Source organism: Siphateles boraxobius, unplaced genomic scaffold (genome assembly GCF_051911475.1).
Source record: "Siphateles boraxobius isolate OS27281-9 unplaced genomic scaffold, OSU_SipBor_1 46, whole genome shotgun sequence".
Lineage (NCBI taxonomy): Eukaryota > Metazoa > Chordata > Actinopteri > Cypriniformes > Leuciscidae > Siphateles > Siphateles boraxobius.
Window position 1 is genome coordinate 364,759 of NW_027509097.1, and position 25,242 is coordinate 390,000.

The 25,242-nt window shown below is 39.0% G+C and overlaps 1 protein-coding gene across 4 annotated transcripts in view; it reads right to left on the reverse strand.

Moving 5' to 3' along the window:
• The window catches only part of adam12a (ADAM metallopeptidase domain 12a), a 118,527-nt gene that overhangs the window by 33,721 nt on the left and 59,564 nt on the right, over positions 1-25,242 (reverse strand). For all 4 annotated transcript variants that reach the window (XR_013194379.1, XR_013194378.1, XR_013194377.1 and 1 more), the window contains exons 5-11: positions 22,892-22,968; positions 20,882-21,056; positions 17,290-17,355; positions 15,628-15,699; positions 14,727-14,896; positions 14,399-14,483; positions 5,143-5,291 (exon numbers count right to left, since the gene is read on the reverse strand). Coding sequence is in view for 1 of the 4 variants with exons in the window: in XM_077200236.1 (XP_077056351.1) it covers positions 5,143-5,291; positions 14,399-14,483; positions 14,727-14,896; positions 15,628-15,699; positions 17,290-17,355; positions 20,882-21,056; positions 22,892-22,968 (794 nt within the window). In the remaining 3 variants the exon portion in view is untranslated. The remainder of the gene's footprint in view (positions 1-5,142; positions 5,292-14,398; positions 14,484-14,726; positions 14,897-15,627; positions 15,700-17,289; positions 17,356-20,881; positions 21,057-22,891; positions 22,969-25,242) is intronic.

Genomic DNA, 25,242 nt, shown 5'->3' on the forward strand with positions numbered 1-25,242 from the left:
CAACTGTACCCACGACGCCCCGTGCCAGGGTGGCATAAGCCTGCGGGAGGATGAGAGATAAGCAGATGCTTCCTCTTGCCTCCCGATGCCAACCCAGAGATCAGCGAGTGTGTCTACGCTCTCAAAACACCTCCTCTGGATTGGGCTCAACAGGAGGTGGCAGTAATAGCAGTGCCACGGGCACAGAGCATCTCACTGTGAGTGGGGTTTGTTCTCTGTGAGGGTATGAGGAGCTTCCAGAGACTATAGAAACAGGAACATATATAGCAGCGTTAGGAGCCACAGAACCTGTGTGTGTGTGTGTGTGTGTGTGTGTGTGTTTGTGTGTGTGTGTGTGTGTGTGTGTGTGTGTGTGTGTGTGTGTGTGTGTGTGTGTGTGTGTGTGTGTGTGTGTGTGTGTGTGTGTGTGTGTGTGTGTATGTGGGGACAATGGAGAGGAAGAGAGAGTCGCCTGCCAGAGTCCTTCTGTTACACTATATCACATACAGAGATTTTTAAAGGGATAGCTCAGCCAAAAATGAAATCTCTGTTCATTTACACACCTTCATGTCATTCTAAACCTACATGACTTTCTTCTTCTGATCACAAACGATATTTTGTAGGATGTTGACGTCTAAAAAAATGGTTTATTGTATCGTCATACAAGTTTGGAATGACATGAGGGTGAATACGTGATTGTCATTTCTCTATAAAGTGCTTATCTGTGAAAGCTAATCCATTCACTTTATTTTCCTCATCCATCTGAAATAAAAATTTAAACGATTTACGAATAAATTAAAAAAAAAGTTTGATTGTTATGTCAAAGCTTGTCTTTGGTGTCTGGCTTTCTGGTTCAAATTATTTTTGTTTCTAACCACAATTTATTAAAATGAACTTTAGAAATTAACTGAAATTTTCACCCATTTGAACTGAGAATGTCCTTTAAATTCCAATTCAGTTCAAACTCAACTCGCACTCATTTCAGATCTATCTGCTTCAAAACATCACATGAAAAATGATGCTGGTGGCTTGAGCTGTCAATCTCTTCCTGTCTTCTTCAGAATAAGTCTCTGACCACACGTTGTGCAAACAGAGTCTGGCTACTTGAGATTAGATTCATCAAACCTGAAGCTGCTTCAGATCTCAGAGGGATTTTTCACCACTCATGTCTTAATTAATGCAATTACATAGATGTGAAGCTCCAAAACGAGCACCTGCTGTGATGCCAAATTCATTTACGCTTTGATCTATGAAAGCTCTCTGAGAGGAGGCACAGACTAATGTGCAGTAATGGAAGAAATATCCATCTTTAATTGTTCGATTCCAGTCTCTTTTTTGTATAAGGTGCTAAAGGCAGGTGGAACAAAACTGACAAATAAGTTTCTTACTCTTTCTACTTCTGGATGAGATCTGTTTTTCTCATTTGGTCACCAAGACCAGGTTCTTCATGACACCTCTTTATAAGCACATAATCAAGCGTTTATCATGGGTAGAGTCCAGGTCACACACACAGGATCCAGTCCAGCTAAAACACTGGTGCAGATGAACTGATACACACTAGAGAGAATGCTGGGATTGAGTTGACCGCTGCACAACCATCTGCCTCCTGAGAAAATGTAACATGGCCTGCAAATGTGTGATTAATTCCCAAGGATTAAACAAGACAACTGCTATTACAGACTCAAAAACTGCTGCAAGCCAATTCTTTGGAATATCACACATTAAATGTCTCTGCTACCTGACGGATACCACTGAGATTGGTCTCGTGAGAAATCACACCAGTTTCTATAACAGAACTGACACTTAGCCAGTCAGAAACGCCCAGTGCCTGTCAATCATTGTGCATGTTGATTCCTGAACCCATTTCACCTCTTTTTGTGCTCAATTTCTTGTCACTCTTTGCTATTTAAAAAGTCAGAAGTTCAACAATAAAGTTGTGTGCTATCTATCTGTTTCACACGTGTGCTTGAAGATGCATGACGTTTATTTACTGCAGCTGATTTAGAAGCTTTATTCTTTTATCTTTAATTTCTACCAGCTTTTTCTAAGTCAGTGATATCACAATTTTATAATATAATATAATATAATATAATATAATATAATATAATATAATATAATATAATATAATCAGGGCTGGACTGGTAATCTGGCATACCGGGCAAATGCCCGGTGGGCCGACGTGCTTTTTGGGCCGATACATCTCATATTTTTATTTTTATTTATTTTTTACGGCCCATAAAACTCGTACATCGGCAGCCCATTCGTTTTGTTTTGTTTAATTGACGGCGCTGGGTTAGTGCCGATGTAATGCATTAGTCAAAAAAAAAATTCATATTTTTTTGCAATGACAGACCGGCCCGTGAAACACGTAGATCAGCGGCCCATTGGTTGTTTTCTTGATTGACACTGGGCTGGCCCAATCACATCTTGAAACACCTCCCCATTTGTGTTTTGAGTGAGCGTGCAGTGTCAAGTGTACTGTGTATCTGTCTATAGTCTGAGAGATGGAGAAGAAACGCAAGGAATGTGCAGAGAAATAGCGTGAAAAATAGAAATAGGCCCTTCAAGCAGACGCTGTAAAATGTGTCAAAGTATATGTGTTTTCTGCAGCAGCAGGACCTTCATCAGCTCCAGTGGCTGATGAGGAGGATAGTGAGGAGGATCAGGAGAGAGATGAGAAAGTGTAGAGTCTGTGGTAAGCAGAACTACTTTTTAAAACACTTTGGCTATGAGTGTAGGAACCCATTACCTAGTTACGCATTATTTCCACATCTGCATTGTTGACGATTACAGCAATTTACTAGAAGTTTAATGAGACGCGTTTGTATCCATGTTTTCCGCCAAAATAAAAGCTTGATGCAGTTTCCGTCAAAATAAAAGATCATGTGCTTATCTCTTTCAAGTTTATAAATTAGTACAAAACTAATTATGAAAGTTTTCTTTATTTTTCAGTGCATTTGTTTTACAATATATGGCTATTAGGCTACTGTCTTGAGATTAATTATAACTATTATTATGTAGTAGTGTAATATAGTAAATATAGTTTTATACTAAAAGAGTTTTTTTTTTCTGTGTTTAATTTGCACACTAAAAATGGGTTGGAGCTTTTAATTTTTAACATTCAAAGTGCACCAGATTGATGAATTTAACATTAAAATGCACACAATTTTCTTAGGGGGGGGCATGCCCCCGAACCCCCCCTAGAGGGACAGAGGTCCACCCACCACAGTTTTACCAAAGATCCTGTGGGAAACACTGGTATTGCTATGCCAGTGCAGCTTATAGCTTGTTTTTTGATGCATCGCTGCGGAGTATAGTTCAATTGTATTAATAAATTACAATTTTGTACTTATTTCATCTGTTAACTCTCACTCGTTCCTACTCACTCATTACATGCCATTAGTGGTTTTAATGAATAGTAGTTGAACATATTCAAGGGCGTGCAAAGATGGGTGGTGTTTATGATCATATGTAGTGGGCCAGTCTGTGCCAAAATGCCAGGGCCGATTTTCTGTCCCAGTCCAGCCCTGAATATAATATAATATAATATAATTGTAAGCCTGTTTATTGGTCCAATGAGGGTTTCCAATAATACAGGTGAAGGTCTCTGCGTGTTACTGTCTTTTCTCGTGGCAAAGTATTTTTGGTTAAATGCAATACATTTTCTCATATGTATTTACTCGTTACTTCATCTGACTCCATAAATGAAAGGTTTTAATAATATCTGTGCCTCACTAAAAGTGAGCGAATGTTTGACTATTCCGTTTAACTCTTCAATGAAAACAATGTCAGAGTCAGTTAAAATAATCAAATGTAACAATTTATTATGTCAGGTAAATGTATCATGCCAATTTCATAATCAATTCAAAGATAATCGATACAAAACATTCAATGCTCTGGAATAGAGAGAAGATGGTTAAATTAACCCTCTATTGTTTCAAGAATTGAATCAGTATGAACTAAAATTGTCTCCATGTTTTGTACGGATGCATTTAATTTCATGTGTTTTGAATTCTAAGAACATCTGCCCATAAAACCAGGCGTCCCGTATAACAGCACAACAGATGACAATAAATCAGCAACAAGTTGCACAAGCTCTGATGTTTTTATGAAATAGCTATCAGACATGTACCAGTGGGGTCAATTGGAAGCACGTGGCTAAAGGCTAATGCCGTCCCGCCGGGTGGGGTGTTGAAGACTGCTGTTGTGCAGATGACCAAAGGGAGCTCATTATAGAGTAATGAGGCAGAAATACAGCTAACCTCTAATAAACACACAGAGTCGTCACATGCGGAGGAGGCCGGATGAAGGTGACAGGAAATTCTAGGTAAAACGAAATAAGAAAATCGTTCACGCTCACAACGTCAGCTGATATTTTGAGGAACACTGGTGTCCAAAAAACATTAAATCCTGTTGACTTTCAAGAAAAAAAATGTCAGAAAAAACGTAATACTAATACTCTAATCAGAGTTAGTTGACATGTCATTGCAAAGTTACTTATAATTAGTATAATGTTCAAAAGGGACCATCAAAATAAAGTGTTACCCAGAATTGTAATTTTTTGGTTCTAGCAAAACCTGACTTACTTCCTTTAAATGAGTTAATGAGCAAGAAAATATCATTTGAAATATACTTAAAATGATTAAATATTTACCTCTATATAGCACCAAAATATATCCATATGTGTAAGAAATATTAATATTAAAAACAATTCACCACAATAAAACATCAAAATATATTAATATTTAAAATAAATATTCAATATGTGGTACCAGAGGATACTGTGGTTTGGAGAATGAATGGGTTGATAATAATATATACAAAGAAATTCATCATTAGATGGCATCATACAATATTGTAAAAAAAAAAAAATGCTTGTTTAGATCTCGCAATTAGGACTTTGTAACTTGCAATTTCGAGTTTATATCACAATTCTGAGAAAAAAGTCAGAATTGCAGGATATAAACTCGCAATTTTAAGACAAAATATCTGAAATGTGGGATATAAACTTGCATTTAACTTTTTAATTACATTATTCTGTGGTTTCCATAGACTGCTACTGCAGAACGGACACTTTCTGACACCAGGTTTAGAAAAACTGTGGTCATCACTGTTTACAAACACCAAAATAGTCTATAGATGCAATTTTTTGGTTGCTCTCACCCAGTGGAGGGGGTCATGATACATCCGCCTCGGTCCACAGTCGCTCTGCACCCGCACCCGCGCTCCGGCGTGTCATGATTCATGCCAAAGTTGTGTCCGAGCTCATGGGCCAAAGTAACCGCAGCGCCGAGGGGGTTATCAGAGTGATCCTAAAACACAGAGAGGGCGAGAAAGTAAAAACGACCTTCTTTCTCAGAGAGTTTACATCTCGCAATTCCAGTGTTGGGGAAAATTATTGTAATCTGTTACAATATTGCGTTACTCCCTAAAAAAGTAACTAATTCGTTTTGGCAAATGTTAAGGCCCTTTCACACAAAAAGTGTTGCTCCCATTTTGGATTGCAGAAGAAAAGGATCCAGGAGAAGAAAGTTCAGCACTTTGGTTGCATCCGAAATCGCATACTTCCCTACAATATCGTTGGAGAAAAACAGTATGTGGCAAAAGAATTATGTCCGAATTCATAGTACTCATAAATGAATAGGGGGAAAAAAATACCAGGACGACCTACTTCTTCGGGTGAGATTCTGAATTGTGCATACGATGTACACTTTACTATCCCATGAGGCCACGGGAGAGGATTTATGAATGGCAGTGAAGTGACACAACTGATGCTGGTAGGTCACATGATAATGAAAACATGGCGAACGTAGTACATCCAGATTACATTCATACTACACACACTTATACTATATAGAACATACTTTTTTAGCGGTCGTGAAGTAATTACTTTTGCAAAATAAGTACCTACTCGAAAGAGAGAATGTGATTTCGGACGCAGCCTCTTTCTTCAGCAATAAAAACAAAAATAAATAAAACAAATGCTTATTTACTTAGTACGGTTGAATTTGATCATTGAAGGTCATCAGCAAAGACATTGGTTAATAAAGTGAGATTAAATACATAAAGTAGTTTTGTATTATTAACATATTTCATTATTGCGTAATAGTCTGAGTTTGCATTTCACAGTTTTTATTCATATTGAGGAATACTGAATCTGTTTTTGTGCAAGTGAGATGAGTAAATGCTCACATTTATTCTAGAACTACAATAATCATCATGTTTACTCTGCGCACACAACGCCTCTGCACGATTTCTGTCAACATGGGGACAGGAGAGCTGTCCGTCAATACATGGGAAACGTCTCAGGTTACGTATGTAACCCTGGTTCCCTGAGAGGGAACGAGACGCTGCGTTGAGACGCGGTGGGAACGCTCTGCGTGATTGCGTCGTGAAGCACGTGTATAATCAGTCCAATGGAAGAGCGAGACGTCATAGGCGGTGACGTCATAGACCAGGAAGCTATAAAGCACACCAGAAAACAGACCGCGACAGCTTCTGAAAAAGCCTGAAGCAAGTCGATCAGGGCATGCAGGAAGTATGGCAGGAGAACGCAGCGTCTCGTTCCCTCTCAGGGAACCAGGGTTACATACGTAACCTGAGACGTTCCCTTTCAAGGGAACTCGAGCTGCGTTGAGACGCGGTGGGAACCCCATACCCACTACGCCATAAGACAAATGCCCGTTCTGTGTGAAGTCCTTGCGCACACTAGAAGCAAGCAACCTAGCCCCGGGAGTGGAGAGGTGTAGGTCATAAAATCTGACAAATGTATGAGGTGAGGACCAGCCTGCCGCATTACAAATATCCTGAAGGGAAACACCCGAAATTAAAGCCTAGAGGCAGCCATACTCCTTGTAGAATGGGCCTGAACAGCCACAGGTGAACGCTGTCCGGCCGCTTCATAAGCAAGTGAGATAGCCTCAACTACCCACTTGCTCATTATCTGTTTAGATGCAGGGCAACCTGTCTTAGGTAACCCGAAGCAGACAAATAATTGTTCTGATAAACGCCACTGAGCAGCTCTGTGGACCTAAGCATCCAAAGCCCGGACCGGGCATAACAGATTTAAGATTTTCCTGATCTGGGGTAATAAAGGTGGAGGACAGAAGGCCTGGAGCACAAATGACCCGCACATTTAGTAGGGACCTAGAAATACAACCCGATCTGGGGTGAAGAAATACTACCACCAACCAGGTGCAAATCCAAGTACGTGCAGGCCTCAGCCTCATGTACCACGGAGAAGACGAAATTAAGGATCTCTCCTCAGAGATAGCCCAGCAAAGAAACATTCATTACAGAAATCAAGTACTGTACCAACAGGGCAGAAACGAGATTCAGAAGGCGTTCTCTGCACCAGGCAGAGAACAGCATATTAGTCTTCTCGTGGAGGGAGCTCTAGACTGGAGTATGGTCTCCACGACCTCGGTCGAGAAACCTGAATCTATGAGCTGGGCCCCCTCAGAGGCCGAGCCCACAGTATCCACAACTCCAGAGCTCCCAGGAGCAAAGATATCGGGAAAGCGTATAGGTGTAGTGGCAACCACACCTATTACATTACATCCAGTCCAAGCGGAGCTGGATGCGTGAGGGAGAACCACAAGGGCAATGCATTGTACAAGCGATGCGAAAGGTCGACTTGTAGTTTGACCGAAGTTCTCCCTAAGAAGCTCCACCACCTCGGGGTGAAGTCTCCATTCCCCGGGCCACAGCCTCTGCCTCAACAGGATATCTGCTCTGATATACGAGACCATCAGTGTGTTGTTCGGACCATTCGCCGACCAACCACTCATGATTGTATGACTGCATTATGCGTCGACAAGAAGCCCCCAACACTGGGCCTGGGCGAGGAACCAAGGTTCTTCCACATGACCGAGGCACGAAGGCATAGCCGCGTGACCTTGATCATGCGAAAACGGATTTCCCCTCGGAGAAAACCCCTTGGTCCCGAGCCATCACTGCAGGGGTCTCATGTACAGAAGGCCAAAAGTAACTACGTTGGACGCAACTGCCATGAGCCCCAGCCAAAGACCTTTCACCGAGCGGCCACTCATGACCGCCCCCCATCCTGTGAGGGAAGCATCCGTCGATAGCGTGACGCGTCGACAAGAAGCACCCAGCACTGGGCCCTGGGCGAGGAACCAAGGTTTCTTCCACATGACCGAGGCACGGAGGCATAGCCGCGTGACCTTGATCATGCGAAAACGGATTTCCCCTCGGAGAAAACCCCTTGGTCCCGAGCCACCACTGCAGGGGTCTCATGTACAGAAGGCCAAAAGTAACTACGTTAGACGCAACTACCATGAGCCCCAACAGTCTCAGAGACTGTTTGCAGTGAGTGACTGACCTAGTTTTACATTCTTTACGGCTGTGAGAATCGCAGAAATATGTGCAGGAGACAGACGTGCTTGCATTGTTGTCGAATCCCATAATACACCTAGAAAGTGGTCCTCTGAGCTGGGAAGAGTACACTCTTTTTGTTGTTGAGCCGCAACCCCAACCTCCTTATGTGGGACAGAACGACATCTCGATGTTGAACTGCCAAAAGCTCGGACTGAGCTAAAATCAACCAATCGTCGATATAATTTAATACGCGAATGCCCTGGAATCTCAGAGGAGCCAGAGCTGCATCCACGCATATTGTAAAAGGTGTGGGGTGATAACCTAGGCCGAATGGAAGAACCCGATACTGGTATGCTTCGCCCCTGAAAGCAAACCTCAGGAACCTCCTGTGATGAGGATGGATAGATAAGTAAGCGTCCTTTAAGTCTATTGTGACAAACCAGTCCTCGGACTGAATCTGTGACACAATCATATTTAGTGTAAGCATACTTTGAACTTAAGATTCTGAAACCTGCTGTTTAATTGACGCAGGTCTAGAGTAGGACGCAACCCCTCATCCTCTTTCGGAACAATGAAGTAATGGCAGTAAAACCCTGACTGTCTGCCGGGAGGAGGAACCCCTTCTACAGCTCCTTTTGCAGATGTGTCAGTACTTCCTGCTCCATAACCAAAGCCTGCTCGGGGTCCACCACAGTGGGGAGGACCCCTAGAAATCTGGGCGGACAAGAACCGAATTCTGAACCCTTTTCTATAGTGTGCAGGACCCACCGAGAAATATGTGGCAGTAGTTTCCACGCTGCCAGAAATTCTACTAGGGGAACCAGTCTCTCAAGACTGGCCTCTGGATTTGGTTGAACAGTCACTACGGTGCCCTGAAGCGGCGAACCGGCAGGGAACAACCGAACTGACTGCTCTATGACCCCCCTCGGAGGATCGTTTGGGGACACTGACACCTTGGTGTCCTGAACGGCGAACCGGCAGGAAAACCGAACTGGCAGCGCTGCGACCCTCCTCAGAGAGTCGCAGCCCAGAGGGCGCCGAGGAGAAACGATTTTCTCAAAACCATCCCTACCCCGGAGGGGACCACCCTTTAGAAGCCTGATAGCCTCGGCGTCAGGGCTTCCTATTGTCCAAGCTTTTTTAGAGATAAAATAGTCCTCAGATCTTGCATATCTCTAACTGGCTAGACTGCTACCGCCACCCAAGTCCCCTTCGATTGTGGAGGAGCCCAAATGGCGATGCTCGTTCTTGCACTCTGTGCTGCGAGGAGCTTAGTAGACTGAGACTGCTGTGCCCAGCACACTCGGGAACATTAGATTGGTGAGGAAGAAACCTCTGGAACGCCGCTGAACAGTTTATTCTTAGTTTGTTTTTTGAAAGCGGAGCGTCCAGAAGAACAGACATAATTTTATCTTATTTTTCTTTATTTTTAAATCAGAAAAACGTATATATATATATATATATATATATATATATATATATATAATATATCACTCCGTGGCCACCAGCAGGAAAAACAACCGAACTGGCCGTGCAGCGACCCTCCTCAGAGAGTCGCCACCCAGAGGACGCAGAGGAGAAACGATTTCTCGAAACCGTCCCTCCCCAGTATAGTTTATCTGTTTTTGCACGACGCAATTCTCGAATAGCGTCAGTGCTGACAACCTCACATTCATCCATGTCTTTATAATTTACCCACCAGCGTTACCTAATAAAAAATTTTATTTAGATGGCTGGTGGGTAACGTCGGGGTTAAAAATGATGACGCCGACTCGGGAGAGAGAAAGCTAGCAAGCGTCTCTTTAACCCGAGGTACTGTCATACCGTGATACTTAATACCCATAGCATTACTATAGTTAGACGTTGGGCATTAAACACATAAAATAGAAACCGACTTATTCCACGATCTCGACACCTCAGTGTGGTGTGGAGATAGGGAAAAAACGGCAGTCCCCGACGAGGAGGCTGAGATACAGAGTTTTTCTGTTTTTAGATTTATTTCATCTAATAAACTCTTTTTATTTTCACTCTCATAATGTTCAGCTGGCAAGAAAATATTTAACTAGCAACAGCACTAGATAAACCTCCTTTTAAAGCTCCTCTTTATTCAACAGAGTTATGAGCTGACTTATTTATTAATTTATTGAAAACTCAAACATCTGCCTTTTCTTAATATCTTTATTTGTTTTGTTCTCTTTTTCTAAACAAAACACTAACGATACCAATTCCTCGGAACTGGAAATCGCCAGCACTGGATCTGGCAGGTGAAAGCTGAGATAGGGCGGGGCCCGTCCCAACCCCCGCTGTCAGATCCGTTTGCGGACCCCAAAATGCGAGTCGCCGCCGTGCATCGGCAACAGCCGGACCCGCGCGGGGTGCGCGAACCGAACCATCCTCCTCGAAGAACGCCCGGCGGGAGCGGAGCGTCCTCACGGACAGCTTCTCGCAATGCTCACAGTCAGCCCCCTCGAGAACTGACTGTGGCATGCTCCACTCCCAAATAGTAACAAAAAGCTGATGTGTGTGTCCCCACCCGTGATATAACGTGGGCAGGGAACAACACAAAAGCTGCTTGCTCTCTTTTGCCATAATATATATATATATATTGCAACTTGACAGACAACAATAAATATGACAAGGACAGAATACACAGATCGCTTGCTGAAGGCAACAGAAGCTGTCGCGGTCTGTTTTCTGGTGTGCTTTATAGCTTCCTGGTCTATGACGTCACCGCCTATGACGTCTCGCTCTTCCATTGGACTGATTATACACGTGCTTCACGACGCAATCACGCAGAGCGTTCCCACCGCGTCTCAACGCAGCTCGAGTTCCCTTGAAAGGGAAACAAAGTAACTTATACATATTTGAAAAAGTAAGTCAGTAATGTTTATTAGTTACTTGATGTTTACTAGGTAATACTTTACCCCCAAGGTAGACTTTTTGACTGAATTCTCGGGTTTACATCTCGAAATTCAGTTTTCTCTTTCTGCCACATAATAAAAAAAGAAAAAAAATTAATTGCGACTTTATCTCGCGAATTCCAAATTTATTTAGCGCAATTCTGAGTTAATATCTCAAAGTTCTGAGAAAAAAAGTCGGAATTCTGAGATAAAGTCACAGTTACCTTTTTGTTTTTATTTTTTCCATGGTGGAAACATGCATCGATAAGGAAAGTGTCAGGCAAGCAAAACAAAATAAATCCACATCCTTGAAAGCAGCTTGGTGATTTAAAATAAGCAATCAATTTCAATTTAAAACAAACAAGAGCAATTTCTTCCTCTGTGACCCCAGAGAGCCGAAAGGCGTTATCCGTTCTGTTCCACCTTCCCTCCCCAGATTAGATTTATCCCCACATCTCTCCTCCTGCACGTTTGTTTTTCTCTCAGAAAACGGTTTCACATGAGATCAGTAATGAGCAGACACTAACGGCCTTTATAATTACTTTTCCACAAATCCGTCAGAGCAGCATAACTCAAGATCTGTGCACTGCTGTAATTGCTCGAGCGCTGCCAGAACACAACCAAACCGTTCTGCAGGCTTTGTTTGGGGAAGGGTGTGTGTGTGTGCTGATGAGGCAGGACAGACACAATTACAGTCATTCCTGTAAGTCGCTTTGGTAAGGTCGCGTCTGCCAAACACATGAAAATCAAATTAAAATGAAGAAAATCACCAGCTTCACTTCAGTTCTGAGCGTCTGAGTGATTATTCGTGTCGGGTGATTTGTGCAAAAAAAAGTTGAGCAGAGGAAAGTTTTAATGCCCAGAAGATGCTCTTTCAGAGCTTATGATTTAAGAAAAAAAAAATACTCCAACCAAATTATTTTAAAAAGTTTGGAGTCAAGAACTATTAAGAAATTAATACTTTTATTCATTAAGGGTGCATTAAATCAATCAAAAGTGTGAGTAAACATTTATAATGATTTCTATTTCAAATGAATAATGTTCTTATGAACTTTCTATTTGAGATTTCCACAAAAATCACTGATTTCAACACTGATAATGAGAAAAGTTTCTTGAGCAGCAAATCATCCTATTATACTGATTTCTGAAGGATCATGTGACACTGAAGACTGGAGTAATGATGCTGAAAATTCAGCTTTGATCACAGGTATAAATTATATTTTAACATATATTCAAAAAGAAAACACTTCTTTTAAATTGTAAAAATATTTTACAATATTATGGTTTTTACTGTATTTTTGATCACATAAATGCAGCCTTGGTGAGCAAAAGAAACTTCTTTCAAAAATATAAAATCTTACTGACCACAAACATTTGAACGGTAGTGTATGTTACATATAAGGTATGCATTTTATTTTAAAAAAAAACCTTTAGCTGTCTACAGACAATAAACTTTATCTTCCAGCCAGCTTTCCAAGCATTTAATAAGAGTATCAGGCAAAAATGCTTATGCTTATAAATCTGGCACATTCTATAATGAGCTTTATTTGCATAGAAAGAATGCATGTTTGTCAAGAAAAGTATGACAATGATTTCCATTTAAATATGAATGATGCAATGCTGCACCAGTGAATACACACTAGATGAAGTTTGATGGAGCGTTATTATGGAGGACAGGAGTGTGTAAAGTCCATTTAGCGAATGTGAAAAGAACCAGATCAGTTTGAAACCAAGCGGGAATACAGCAAATTGGATTTGCAAAAGCCTCATTGGTTAAAGGATGCTTATATCCGAATGCACTGTGGCAAAAGGTTCAATTTTCTCACTCTAGAGGAGACACATTTAAGATTACTAGCATGTTTTTTGCAGCAGAAAAATCTGAGAAGCAGGAGACTTGAGGAAAAACTCTCCATTTGCACTCGTAGGATTTCTCTTCTTTTGATAACATTTGTGAATTGTATTTACAATGGATGTGTGACTGATTCTCAGCTGAACATAATCATCTATAATGTGTGTATCTCATTTACCATCAATTGCATTTTCATGAAGCTTAAGTCCTATTATCACTCATGATGTTTAGTGATAAATGGTCAAATGAGGACAAAACCTCTCCGAACGCAATGCCATGAGATCGTGCCATACTTCTGTGAAATGTTGAGGCTTTTATGTGCAAGAGGTGGCCAAAGGGAATAAAATGCCTCAGACAAATGAGTCAATGAAGAAAACATGCATGTCTTTTGTTGTTTCGTCTGAAGAAGAAAAAAATGTTTTGGTAGAAACTGCATGCGACACATGGTCCATAATGGAGAAGCTCCACATAATGGGTTCCTCAATCGAAGCACAAATACTGAGATGGTCCAATTTACTCTAACCTTAAAGCAAAAAACACACTCTATGCAAGCAGAACGAAAGCGATTAGTTTGCTTCGAATGCTTGTGTTATTAAACTGGAGGTGTTATTAGTCAGGTATCCAGCCATAAATAAGTCAACAGTTTAATGACTGCAACTTCAAATGATTTGCTGAGCAAGAACACATGCGGCTCTTTCCTCTGACCACAGACGTTCTGTATCTCTGAGAGCTGCTTTGATTTTGTGTCTCAGTAGAATGTAATCGTCGTGTGCTGTGATCAATGTGTTGGTTTGATTTATGTAGAAGCGCCTCTAGATGTCCGTGCTGAGTGAGTAAGTGTCCTCATCTGAACTACCTGATGCTTGCAATGCGACTAAAGTACATAAAACAGAGATATTATGTGACAAAATGAAGTTTCTTTGCTTTCAAATTAAGCAACGCTGTTTATATATATATATATATATATATATATATATATATATATATATATATATATATATACTGTATATATATATACTGTATATATATATATATATATATATATATATACAGTACATAGCTGACAACATTTAAATACTCAAAAATATAGATGAACCTCATCTACTCAAAAAAATTGCTGGGTATCACCTCATGTTTGGGTCAAATATGGAAAACCCCAACTGCTGTACGTCAGTGGTGTCCAAAACATTTTTTGAATGATTTTTTTTTAACTCAACGCTTGGGTTTGTCCATATTTGCCCCAAACATGAGTTGATACACCCAGCGTTTTTTAGAATGCAAACATTCTAAAATGATTATTCATCAGGAATGATTGACAGATGTCACTCACCATGACGATTCCCCCTGACTGCTCCGCAGTGCACATGCTCATTATGGGAGCCATGCCGATGGTGGTGCCCTGAAAATAAACCCCACTGAGGAGGGAAAACAGGAAGTCATGTGACATAGATGTTTATCTACAGCATCATACATCAGCCTGGGTAAATTTTTGAAAGAAATGAAGTGTTTTAACTAAAAATATGTTAATAAAACCTCATGCAGTTTTTAACGTTTGAAAATAAGAAATGGCGAAACAATTTCCTGGAAGCAAAAGTGCATTGAGATTCTAGTGGTAAACCGCACGGTGTGTTTTCCACCTGCCGGCTCTCAGCGGTTACCTGATCAGCTGAGCGTTATCGTGAGGTCTCTGCGGGAGCAGCTTGAGTTTTCTCCAGTCCAGGAACTCGTGGAGAGATGTAAACGGATCCTGTGTGATGGAGCATTTGTCTCCGTCACTCCACACCTCCAGCCCCACCAGAGCCACACGGATATTCAGGGATCTGTAAAACTGAAACATGGCAGCGTTAACATTAGCTAATCAGGTTAAACCAGAACAGCAAAGATGTTTCAAGGAACTCAAACCCAACAAAATCTTGCTTTAGATACACAAGTTGCACAAATATGAACAATTGTATAATTACAAAGATTAGAAATTGAAATAGAGATATATAAATTGGTTCGAAGGCTTGAATGCAAATCAGAATGACTTAACTTAAATTTAACATTCAAGTTTCAAGTTAACAAGCATTTTCCTACAAAAATGATCCTACACCTATTTGATTTATTAATGTTAATTAATGTGTGTATATATTTCTTAATATAATTGCAAAAAAATTCAAATCAAGTACCATTTATTTTAAATAACTATAGCAATATATATATTGCCCCATCTTTCCTCCCTCGTTACTGCCTTGTTTGCTCCTTATTTATTCTCTTTGTGTTTGCAGTCCTGTGCTAGATCGTCGACAACTCAAGTCAAGTCAAGCTATAGTGCTGGTCACATTTTCCCCTCGGGGTAGCTTTTGTTTTGTTTTTATTATTAATAAAAAGCCTGTTAATCTGCATTATTGAGTCATTTCTCCTTTCATCACCTCAAACCAGACAGAAAACAAATGCACTAATTTGCATTTAAAGGGACACACACAACAACGGCGGTATGTGTGCGTGCGTGTGTCTGTTTGTGTGTGTTAGACATTGATCTCTAATGTGGTGGTATTAATTTTTAATTTCCAATTTTACCTTGTCCACATAGTTGGCTATTTCAGCAAGCCTCTGTTTCACTTTCTCCACGTCTTTCCCCTGTTTCTGATACTGAAATGCAAAGGAAAACAAGTCTTTAAACTGCAGCCAAATGTGTCATTCATTGGCCGACTGTGGTAAATGTCACATGAGGTAATCCATTTTCCACGGGCAGCGGCACACAGATGTTGAGCCAAACATGACCAGAAGTGTTTGATGTCCAGAATGTCAGTCGGTGGATGTAAAAACGGATTTTCAAAATAAAAGCACGGATTGGAAATGTGTCACTCATGATTTCTGCCTCAAAGGAAGCTTTGACTGCTGTAAAATTAGCAAGACAATAAAAAATGCACACTACTTCTAACTCTTTCCTTAACATCTTCCTGGTTTCAACAGGTACATCTGTAGAAAATAAAGCTCAATCAACAAACCCATTGATCAGGTTTTGTTCTTTTCCTTAAAATATCACATGACAGGATATTTGAAAGGCGCCTCTATGACAGAAAGAAGTTATTTTGGCAACAAAGCATTTCTTAAAGCACATTAAAAACACTGTTTAACAGGCAAACTACAAAGAGGTCAAGTGATCACAGCTGGACGTCTTCACTTCCAGCGCAAACAAACAATCTAATCTGCTTTAACCTTTGACCTCTCACCTCCTGACTCCCTGAACTCCAAGGGGTGATGACCTTGTATTTAGGTCAGGATGTATGGAGCTGCAATGATGTAGTTCAGCTGGTTTTGCTTATTTTAATATAACTATTAAAAACATTTTGTTAATAGAAATTAAACTGACTAAATAAAATAAACATTAGATGAAAAACTTAAACTAAATCAAAATAAGCAGATATGTTGCCTTTCCAACTTACCGAAAGCTGAAGTTGAAGTACTAAAATTACTAAATGAAATAAAAATAAAAAATGAAATTTAAATAAATTAAAACTATTTGGAATTATTTGTAAAAACTACAAAAGCACATATAAAAATGACTATAAATCAATTATTTAAAAATATATTTTTTAAAAAGCTCATTTAAAATATTAATAATACCTATAATAGTAATAAATTATAGTAAAATAACACTTCAATTGGACATCAAGTGGTGTCCAAAACACAATACCAAAAATGTATTTAGTGCAATGTTATTAATATTATTCTTTGAGATTTATGAATATTAGCATGAATTCCATTTTGATTATTTGTTGTGACGTGTTCAGATTCCCAACAGGTTTTTCTTAGTCTGAGTGTTTTGTTTCCCAACGCTTCTTGTAAATTGTTGGTTTAATGCTTTTGGCAGCCAATAATTTAGCGTATAAAACACTGCGTTGATCTGTATTTCATTTTTTCTTTTAAACGCATGTTTTGTTCTGGTTTTTGAGGACGAGGGCATGTTACAACCTGTTGACATCTGCATAATTCATCTAGCTTCTACTAGTTGTGACTAATGAATCTGTGCCAAAATCCTTGTTGATAAACATATCTATATATACATGCAGTATAATCCGGTTAGCTATTATTTGCACTGAGCATCATTGATGTCTGTGACCCACTTAGAACAGAAATGCATTTCATTTTTGGGTCACGACCAACTGGTTTAGAAACGCTGATTTGGATGATTGAAGGTCACAGATGTGTGTGAGGTCAACAGCATCTCTTCATTACCTCGCGGTTGTCTGCGACGATGATCAGCTCCACATGCTTGGTGCTGCTCTGGGCGTCTCTTTTATGCTGCAGGGAAAGAAAGACAGAACATGATTAAACTTCGCCCTCTTCCTCTGAAGGACACAGTTAATAGAGGTTTCACTCAAGAACCTTTTATAAAATCTCCCAAGGCCCATTTAGCTAAGAGTCTATATGGCCTTTAAGGTACAGAGGTTATGTCTTCACCTCTCTTCCAAACGTGCCCTCTATTAACAGATCAGTGTGTGACTGAACATCCTCTTCTGGTTTCAGCATTGCCCACAAAATACATCTGATCCGCAGCGATGTGCGTTCCAGAAGACCGTTCACTTTAACAGCCTTCGGATTGCCTGGCCATCGCATTTACTCGTGTGAAAGACCCACTTGTTTTTTATACAGGTAGATATTATAAATGTCTTACAAGCAATTCTCACCTATTGATTCGTCATTATCACTGTTTTATACATTTTAGAATAAAAGTCAATACTATGATAAAAAAAGTGAATAAAATTAAATAATAATAAAAAATAAAATAAAATAAGAAGTCATCAAGTGTGCTTCTTAAAAGTTTGAGTGCTACAGCTGAGGAGAAAAGTCTTGTTATTCTCAGCTTTTATGTTTATATAACTCTTTAATTGGTAATTCTTTGGTTTTCAACAATTGCTTTCTCACAATACATGTATGTGACAACAGCTTGCTTTACAAAAATCTAATAAATATTACAAGCCCCCATTAATTCTGCATATAAATGATACATATATCCTAGTGGTTGTATAAATTTAATCTAGTAAAGTCTTCATAGCTCAAATATAACCGCTAATTTTCATTTCAACACTGGAGTGTAAAAAGGAGTAAATCCCCAAGCTGTGAAGTGAACGTCTGCTCTAGAATGAGAATATTCAGGCAAACCTTCGTTCATCTTCGGAACACGAAATAAGATATTTTTGATTAAATGTGAGAGCTGGATCACTCCTCCATAGGCTTCTTAACGGATTGAATCTTGCCGGCCCCGAAAAGTTATTAAAGACATCGTTAAAATAGTCCAAGTGACTACAGTGGCTCAATCTTAAGTTTAGCAAGTGACGAGAATACTTTTTGTGTGCAAAAACAAACAAATACAACTACTTTATTTCAACTATTCATTTCCTTCTCTGTGGGCCTCTAGTCAGTTAACGTAGTGTGATTGTGTAGAGCTACGTCACACGTAGGCTCACTATTGGCCGACGCTGGTCATGTGTGTGATGCGTGTGACGTACAACAACAGAAGCGCTGCGCTGTTACACTATTTAACTGACTCGAGGCCCACAGAGAAGGAAATGAATAGTTGAAATAAAGTCTTTATTTTTGTTTTTTTTGTTTTCTCGTCGTTTGATAAACTTAAGATTGAGCCACTGTAGTCACTTGGACTATTTTTACGATGTCTTTAATAACTTTTCGGGGAACAAGTTTCAATCCCTTAGAAGCCTATGCGGAGTGATCCAGCTCTCAGATTTAATCAAAAATATCCTAATTTGTGTTCCGAAGATGAACGAAGGTCTTACGGGGTTGGAAAAACATGAGGGTGAGTAAATACTGACAGAATTTACATTTTTGGGTGAACTATCCCTTTAAGAGTAATGAATGTGGTAAGAGTGTTCGAGTCATACCAGCGTGTTGACAAACTAAACCAACTAAACATCAGCTAGACTGGAGATCATAAACACCTGCTTAAACCAGCTTAGGCCAGCAAACCGCCCGTGTTGAAGCTATTATATCTGATTAAGAACCACATGACAAATCAGATGTCTTGTGTTTTTAGGCTGTTTAAAACACATGCAACAGGATCCGATCAGTGACAGATGCTTGTGAAGAAAAAAATATTTGATCGATTCTAGGCTTTATTTAAAGGTCCCATATTGTCAAAACTGAAATTTCCTGGCTTTTTTCATGATAAAAGAGGTCTTAGGACTATGTAACTACCATATAAGTTTCAAAACAGTCGATCCACAGACAAATGCACACAGCCTGGATAAAGTAGCTGTGCCTTTTCACGAGCTGTTGTGACTTCCGTAATATTTGTGATGTCAGAACTACTCAGTCACCAATGGTGGGTCACTCAGAAAACAATAGGCCAATCAGAAGAGAGGCTCTTGAATATTAAATTGACAGGCCAAAATCGAGCTGTTCTTAGCAGAGCTCCTGAGAAAGGAGCTGTAAAAATATACTGAGATGGTTTTTGGTACATATACCGCAAATATATATTCTTAAGTACATCAAAACCTAAAACTTCAGAAAGTTGTCCAATATGGGACCTTTAAATAAATATTTACAGTATATATAGGACAGGACAGACTATCATGAAGGTGACCTTGTCGTCAGCATCCATTCAGCATCACTCCTCTCGCTCTCAATGGAAACTGTCTCTTATTGTTTCCAGTGACTGGTTTTACTTGAATGGAAATAAAAGGCTGGACTCATCTGTGTGAGGCTTCATGTTGAGAAGAATTAGGGTCGTAATGCCTAACAGGCTGTTTCACCTGTGCTGCGGATTTGAAGAGAAAAGCTGATAAGCGTCTAATTGAATAAAAAAAACACTTGACTTTCACACAGAGACGATATCGCTGAGCCATGACATCTGATGAAATGCAGGAGCTTAATTCAATGAGCAGCAACATCAGGTTAAATCCTTTTCAAGAGAGAATAAAACCTGTTTCTGAATTATACATCTCAGTTTGTATTAAGATTCTGACAGAGAGAATCTGTCAGCCTTTACTCAATGACAACATTCAGACACAATGATCATTTCTGCCATATTAAAAGACTTCAGTGGCCACGGCGGGAGACTGGATGTGTCCTTAAAGTGACCAAACAAAGAGTGATCTGTGAGCTTGTGCACCACTAGCCTGAACAGGTTTCCTGAACACCCCGCCTGTCTGTCATTGGTCAGGCAAACTGATAGTCCCGCCCCAAACTGACATCATTGGCTCGGTCAATGTTACTGTGTTGGGATGCTTGAGAAACCAACTTTAAAAGCAACCCATTTTATTTACAAAATGTGAGATAAAATAAATAAAATACAATAAAAATGTTTTATGAATAAAATAAAATACAAAAATAAATAAAATACAATACAATACAAATGTTTCATAAATAAATAAAATACAATACAAATGTTTTATGAAAAAATAAAAATAAAAGGGGCTGGATAGTGCAAGTCAAGTGTGCAGTAAACTTTATAAATATAGACCTAAAGCTGAAGGGAAGTCTTTCAAATAGTCTTAGCTCTTTTGTTAATGGTCATAACTCTTTAAATGGTCACTGGCCTGTCATTGTTCGAGCAAAAAGAGCCAATGCTTCCGCCAATGTTTGCTAAAGTGTTTTTATTTGATATGTTATGACGTCCTCCTACATGTTTATAATAGTTTCGTGTCCCTCTTTTAATCATGATAGGTAAAAGCACAACAACCTTACATTGTTTAATGCTAAATATTCAGTATTATTCATAAATATGTCACATTAGAGAATATGTTTAATGAATGACTATTGTGTGCTGAAAGTTGTAATCTTTGAAGGTTTGTGGTTTTGTTTTACTCACTCTTCTGCTGTAAGAACTGAAGACGGCTCCTGTAGTGGTTGGGTATGAAATATTGTGACCGTGTCCGCAGGTTCCCTGTGTGAATTTAAGATGTTCTCCTCTGTAAAGACGATGAGTGTTTCCTTCCTGCATGGGCTCCAGTACATATACTTTATGTTCAAGTGAAATCAGTCCCCTGTAGAACGAGGCAATCAACACCATTCAGTTAACATTTCAATTTGTTCATATTACGATTATACATGCATCATAGACATAACAAGAAGTAACCAGAATTAACAATTACATACAGCAGTCTCAGTGAATTTGGAATATGAGCAAATTGACATGCAACTTTAATATCATATATTTTCATAATTTGGTTTGACAGTCAATTTTATCAACAAACAATTCATATTTTTTTTTAGCAATTTCAAGTAAAATGTGTCAAAATAGAGATAAATAATATTTAAATATACTGAATTTATCTATTTGGGGTCTGATTTATTGTCTGGACTATGTACATATTGACCCCCCAAAATATTTTGTCACAAAAGATAAAATGTCACACAATCCTTTTCTAAATCAGCATCTCTTGGAAATAAAGTAAATACAACATTTTCAAGCTTTTAAGTTAGAAAGCAGGACTTTAACAGGATTTTACCTCCTGCTATGCATTCAATTTGTGACATTTTTGTGGAGCTACTTTTATCAAATTCTACTATAATTACAGTGCTTTTAGTTTGACCTCTTATTAATTCAGAGACCATGCAGAATATAGTCATTTATTTGAACAGCACTTTTCAAAAATGTGTTCATATGCACTAATATTTTACGATTACTCAGAACTACACACCGAAAGACACAGAAAATAAGCGAGAGAAGAAGCTTTTACAATAATAACACAAAATGGCAAATGAATGTGAGAAAAACTCTTCTATGAGAGGAAGTGGTTTCTCATTTTCCCACAATATAAGACAGCGTGGCGTTTTGGAAAGCGGCTTAGTTCAGCATCCAAGCCACTGTTGGTCAGCAGACGGTCCATTTTGTACAATATTTGGCTAAATAAATCTTCCCCCGAGCTCTAATATTACCGCTCTGTGGTTTTTGGATTCGCATCCGCAAACCTTTCTCACACTTTCAAGTTGTACGCTGAATTTAAGTGACATTCTCCTCTGCTGGGAAACGGCCAGTGCTTTGGGCTTTTCTAGAAGTTTCAAAACTACATTTCCCACTGCACGAGATCCCTGTGGAAACCCCACTCGCCAAAAAAAATCAGCAGCAATTTGTTTTGGCCCGAGTGGCGAGCGACTTGGTTTCAGTCGGACATGTGTGTGTCTGCCAGGCGGAAAGAGACAGGTTACTGCGGCACACAGAGTGAGTCAAGGTGAAATAAAGAGCTGAACAATAAGCGCTGTGGCTCTGGGGACGGAGATATGTTTGACGCTTTATCACACTCATAAATCCTGCATGTCCAGGCTGCTCTCATTCTCCCTAGGTTGAAGTGTGAAAATCAGCTTTATGCCTCTCTTGTGGCACATGATCAGTTCATATAAAGTTATTACGGTGATGCTCTGACAGAAACTATTATGGGACAACTTTCCTCCTGGCTGAATCAGATTTGTTTCATAATTGATGAACTCTGCAACATTGACACAGTTATTGAATGGAAGTGAATGAACACTGATCTGACTTGAGCTGAATAATGACTATTGTCTCTGTAGAGCTGCTTTAAAGCAGAATTTTTATTTGTCTCATAATTTATGAAGTTTGCATCATTGATCATTTTTTTCCTGTTGTTCACTTGTGGAAATACCTGAATGTCCCTTCTCCAGTAATGAAGGCAAACCTAAGCATCCACGAGTGCTTGTTCATAATTAAATTCTCTGGAGGATGGCGAACTTCACACGTCGTTATTTAAATGCCCTTTCCTCAGGCCATGCTTGACTTCAGTCCCTAAGCTCAGTGGAAGGCTGCGAGCTGAAGTTAATGTACAAATTGTCCCATATAGGAAGGGCGTGACCACTAACTCACCTGAGTCCTGTACAGGTGCTGAGGCTGACCTCTGACCCCAGGTGTCCCTCCACCTCGCCATGATAATAGCAGTGAATCTGAGACACAAAAAACAGGAATCTGCACATTTTTTAAAAGTCAACATTCTTTCTTCTTGCCATTATTATATGTAATTTAATAAAACATTTTTTTAATGTAATATCTGTTGGCCAACACAGTAGTTTAAAAAATAATGTTTTATAATAAAACTAATCTGAAGCAATGACAAAACCAAAACCATTCCTTTTTAAACTACTGGCTATTTAATGGCAATGCTTTTAAATAGCCAATTGTGAAATAATAGTCAGAAAAACAGCTTATTGAAGCTTTGGACAAAATATATATTAAAAAAATCTGTAAAAAAGAGATTTATTTTTTATTTTGAGTATCACATATGATACATCATGCTTTTATGGCTTATATTATGATATTATATATTGATATTATGGCTTGAAAGGAGGGAACGAAACACTTAATTTTTGTTCAGAGGCCCAAACTGAGCAAAATTTTTTAATTTAGTGCAGTTGCTGATATTTATATGGGCAAAAGATGAAATTTTGATGCTTGTACTGTAAATCAATGAGATCTATAGCAGACTACTTATATAAAATGCTTAAAAATATCAGTCGTCACACTATATCTTACAATAATATGTCTTAGTAAGATGATATTTAAATGCTTAGCTTTATGGTCAGCTAGTTTTTATTGTGTTGGGCAAAACATATGCAATATAATGCAATGGTGATTGAGAGATTAAAAAATAAATGTTCCTCTAAACCTGTTTCATATATGATACTCACATTTGAACATGTATTTTCTAAAAATGATACATGGATAATCAAGTAAACATTTCTTTTGAAATATTACTAACAATATCATTTTTTTTATTAGGTTCACTATATATAAATCAGTAAATATTTCACAGCAAAAAGATGTGAAGCACGAGCTGAAGGTGGACGTTTATACTAAAAACCCTTTTACTTTCTAAAAAAGTATAAACTATAAATCAGACGACAGAAGGCATATAGAAGATTGTGCCTTAGAACTGAGTTTGATCACATTGATCATTTAGAGGCCTTAGAAATGTGCATCTCAAAATATGATACAGTAGGCTTTATACAACTGTGACAACATGCCCCATTATACAGGTATGTGTGTTAGATGACCAACTTTTTCAGCTGCTTTGTTTCTGGAGGTATATTTCTCATTCGTTTTCTCAAAAGGCAAGACAAAAAAGCCATGAACCAAACCAATCAGATCTGAGATGATTTGAGGGGATAAAAAACTTTGAAAACAACCTGAAGAAAAACAGAACAAAAGACTGATTACTTTCATTCTTTTATGATGGAATGTACTGCAATCAGATGAAACACTGCGAATGACATAATCAAATCAGATTAAAGCATGTTGACTGATAACTCTTGATAACTCTTATGTAAGGGTTAAACCAGAGTGCATGGACGTGCTTCACACACCGAATGTTTATTTCAGGGACTCGCTCCATTAGAATGCGACTGTCATCCCTAAAGCTTTGACGTGTGTATGTACGCAGCGAGAGGCACTTCAGGACGAAGTAGTTTTGTCTGAGGAAATGAGTAGCACTTGTCTGGTTTGGATTGGGAACGGAGCTGGCACAGATTCCCAGAGCTTCATCCCTCTGAAAGCTCTTGTTCTCTCGGTCTACAGACCTCAAGAAATACTGTCCTGTTTCCAGCCGTTGCTCAATGATTTTACTTTTACTTTTTTTAAAAACACATTTCCATTGTTAGCCCTTTCCTGTTGAAAAGTGTTTTAGACTTTACCACAGTGTAAAAATATCACAGAAACAGCAAATAAAGCAATGTTACAGTCATTTCACCCTTGGTGTTGTCGGGCATGATGCAAATATTTTATAAAACAGTGAAGTAGAAGACATATAATAAAAAATAAAATTACTCAAAATAATAATATTTCCCAAAACAGCTCCACCATTTAACATAGTGCATTAGCATGAATAAAGGCTTTTCTCATATACTAATACAGCGATAATGGCAATTTAACAAAAAATGAATGCTTAGCAAATAGCTAAAGTTAGGTTAGTTTCATGGTTACCAATCAACTTGCAATTAATATACAGCTTCTGCTCTGTAATATGCTCATCCAATCAGATTTCAGAGCGAGAACTGTCTGTTTTATAATGCCCATTTTAGTATACCAGTGACATTGGTGTTATTTTAACAGCATGACCTGGTGTAAACTACAGTGCTCAATGTATCTTTAAGTCTCAGTCAAAGTAACACGAGGGAATCCATCACAGCACACACTGCCCTGAGCTATGATGTCAGTCAGATTAT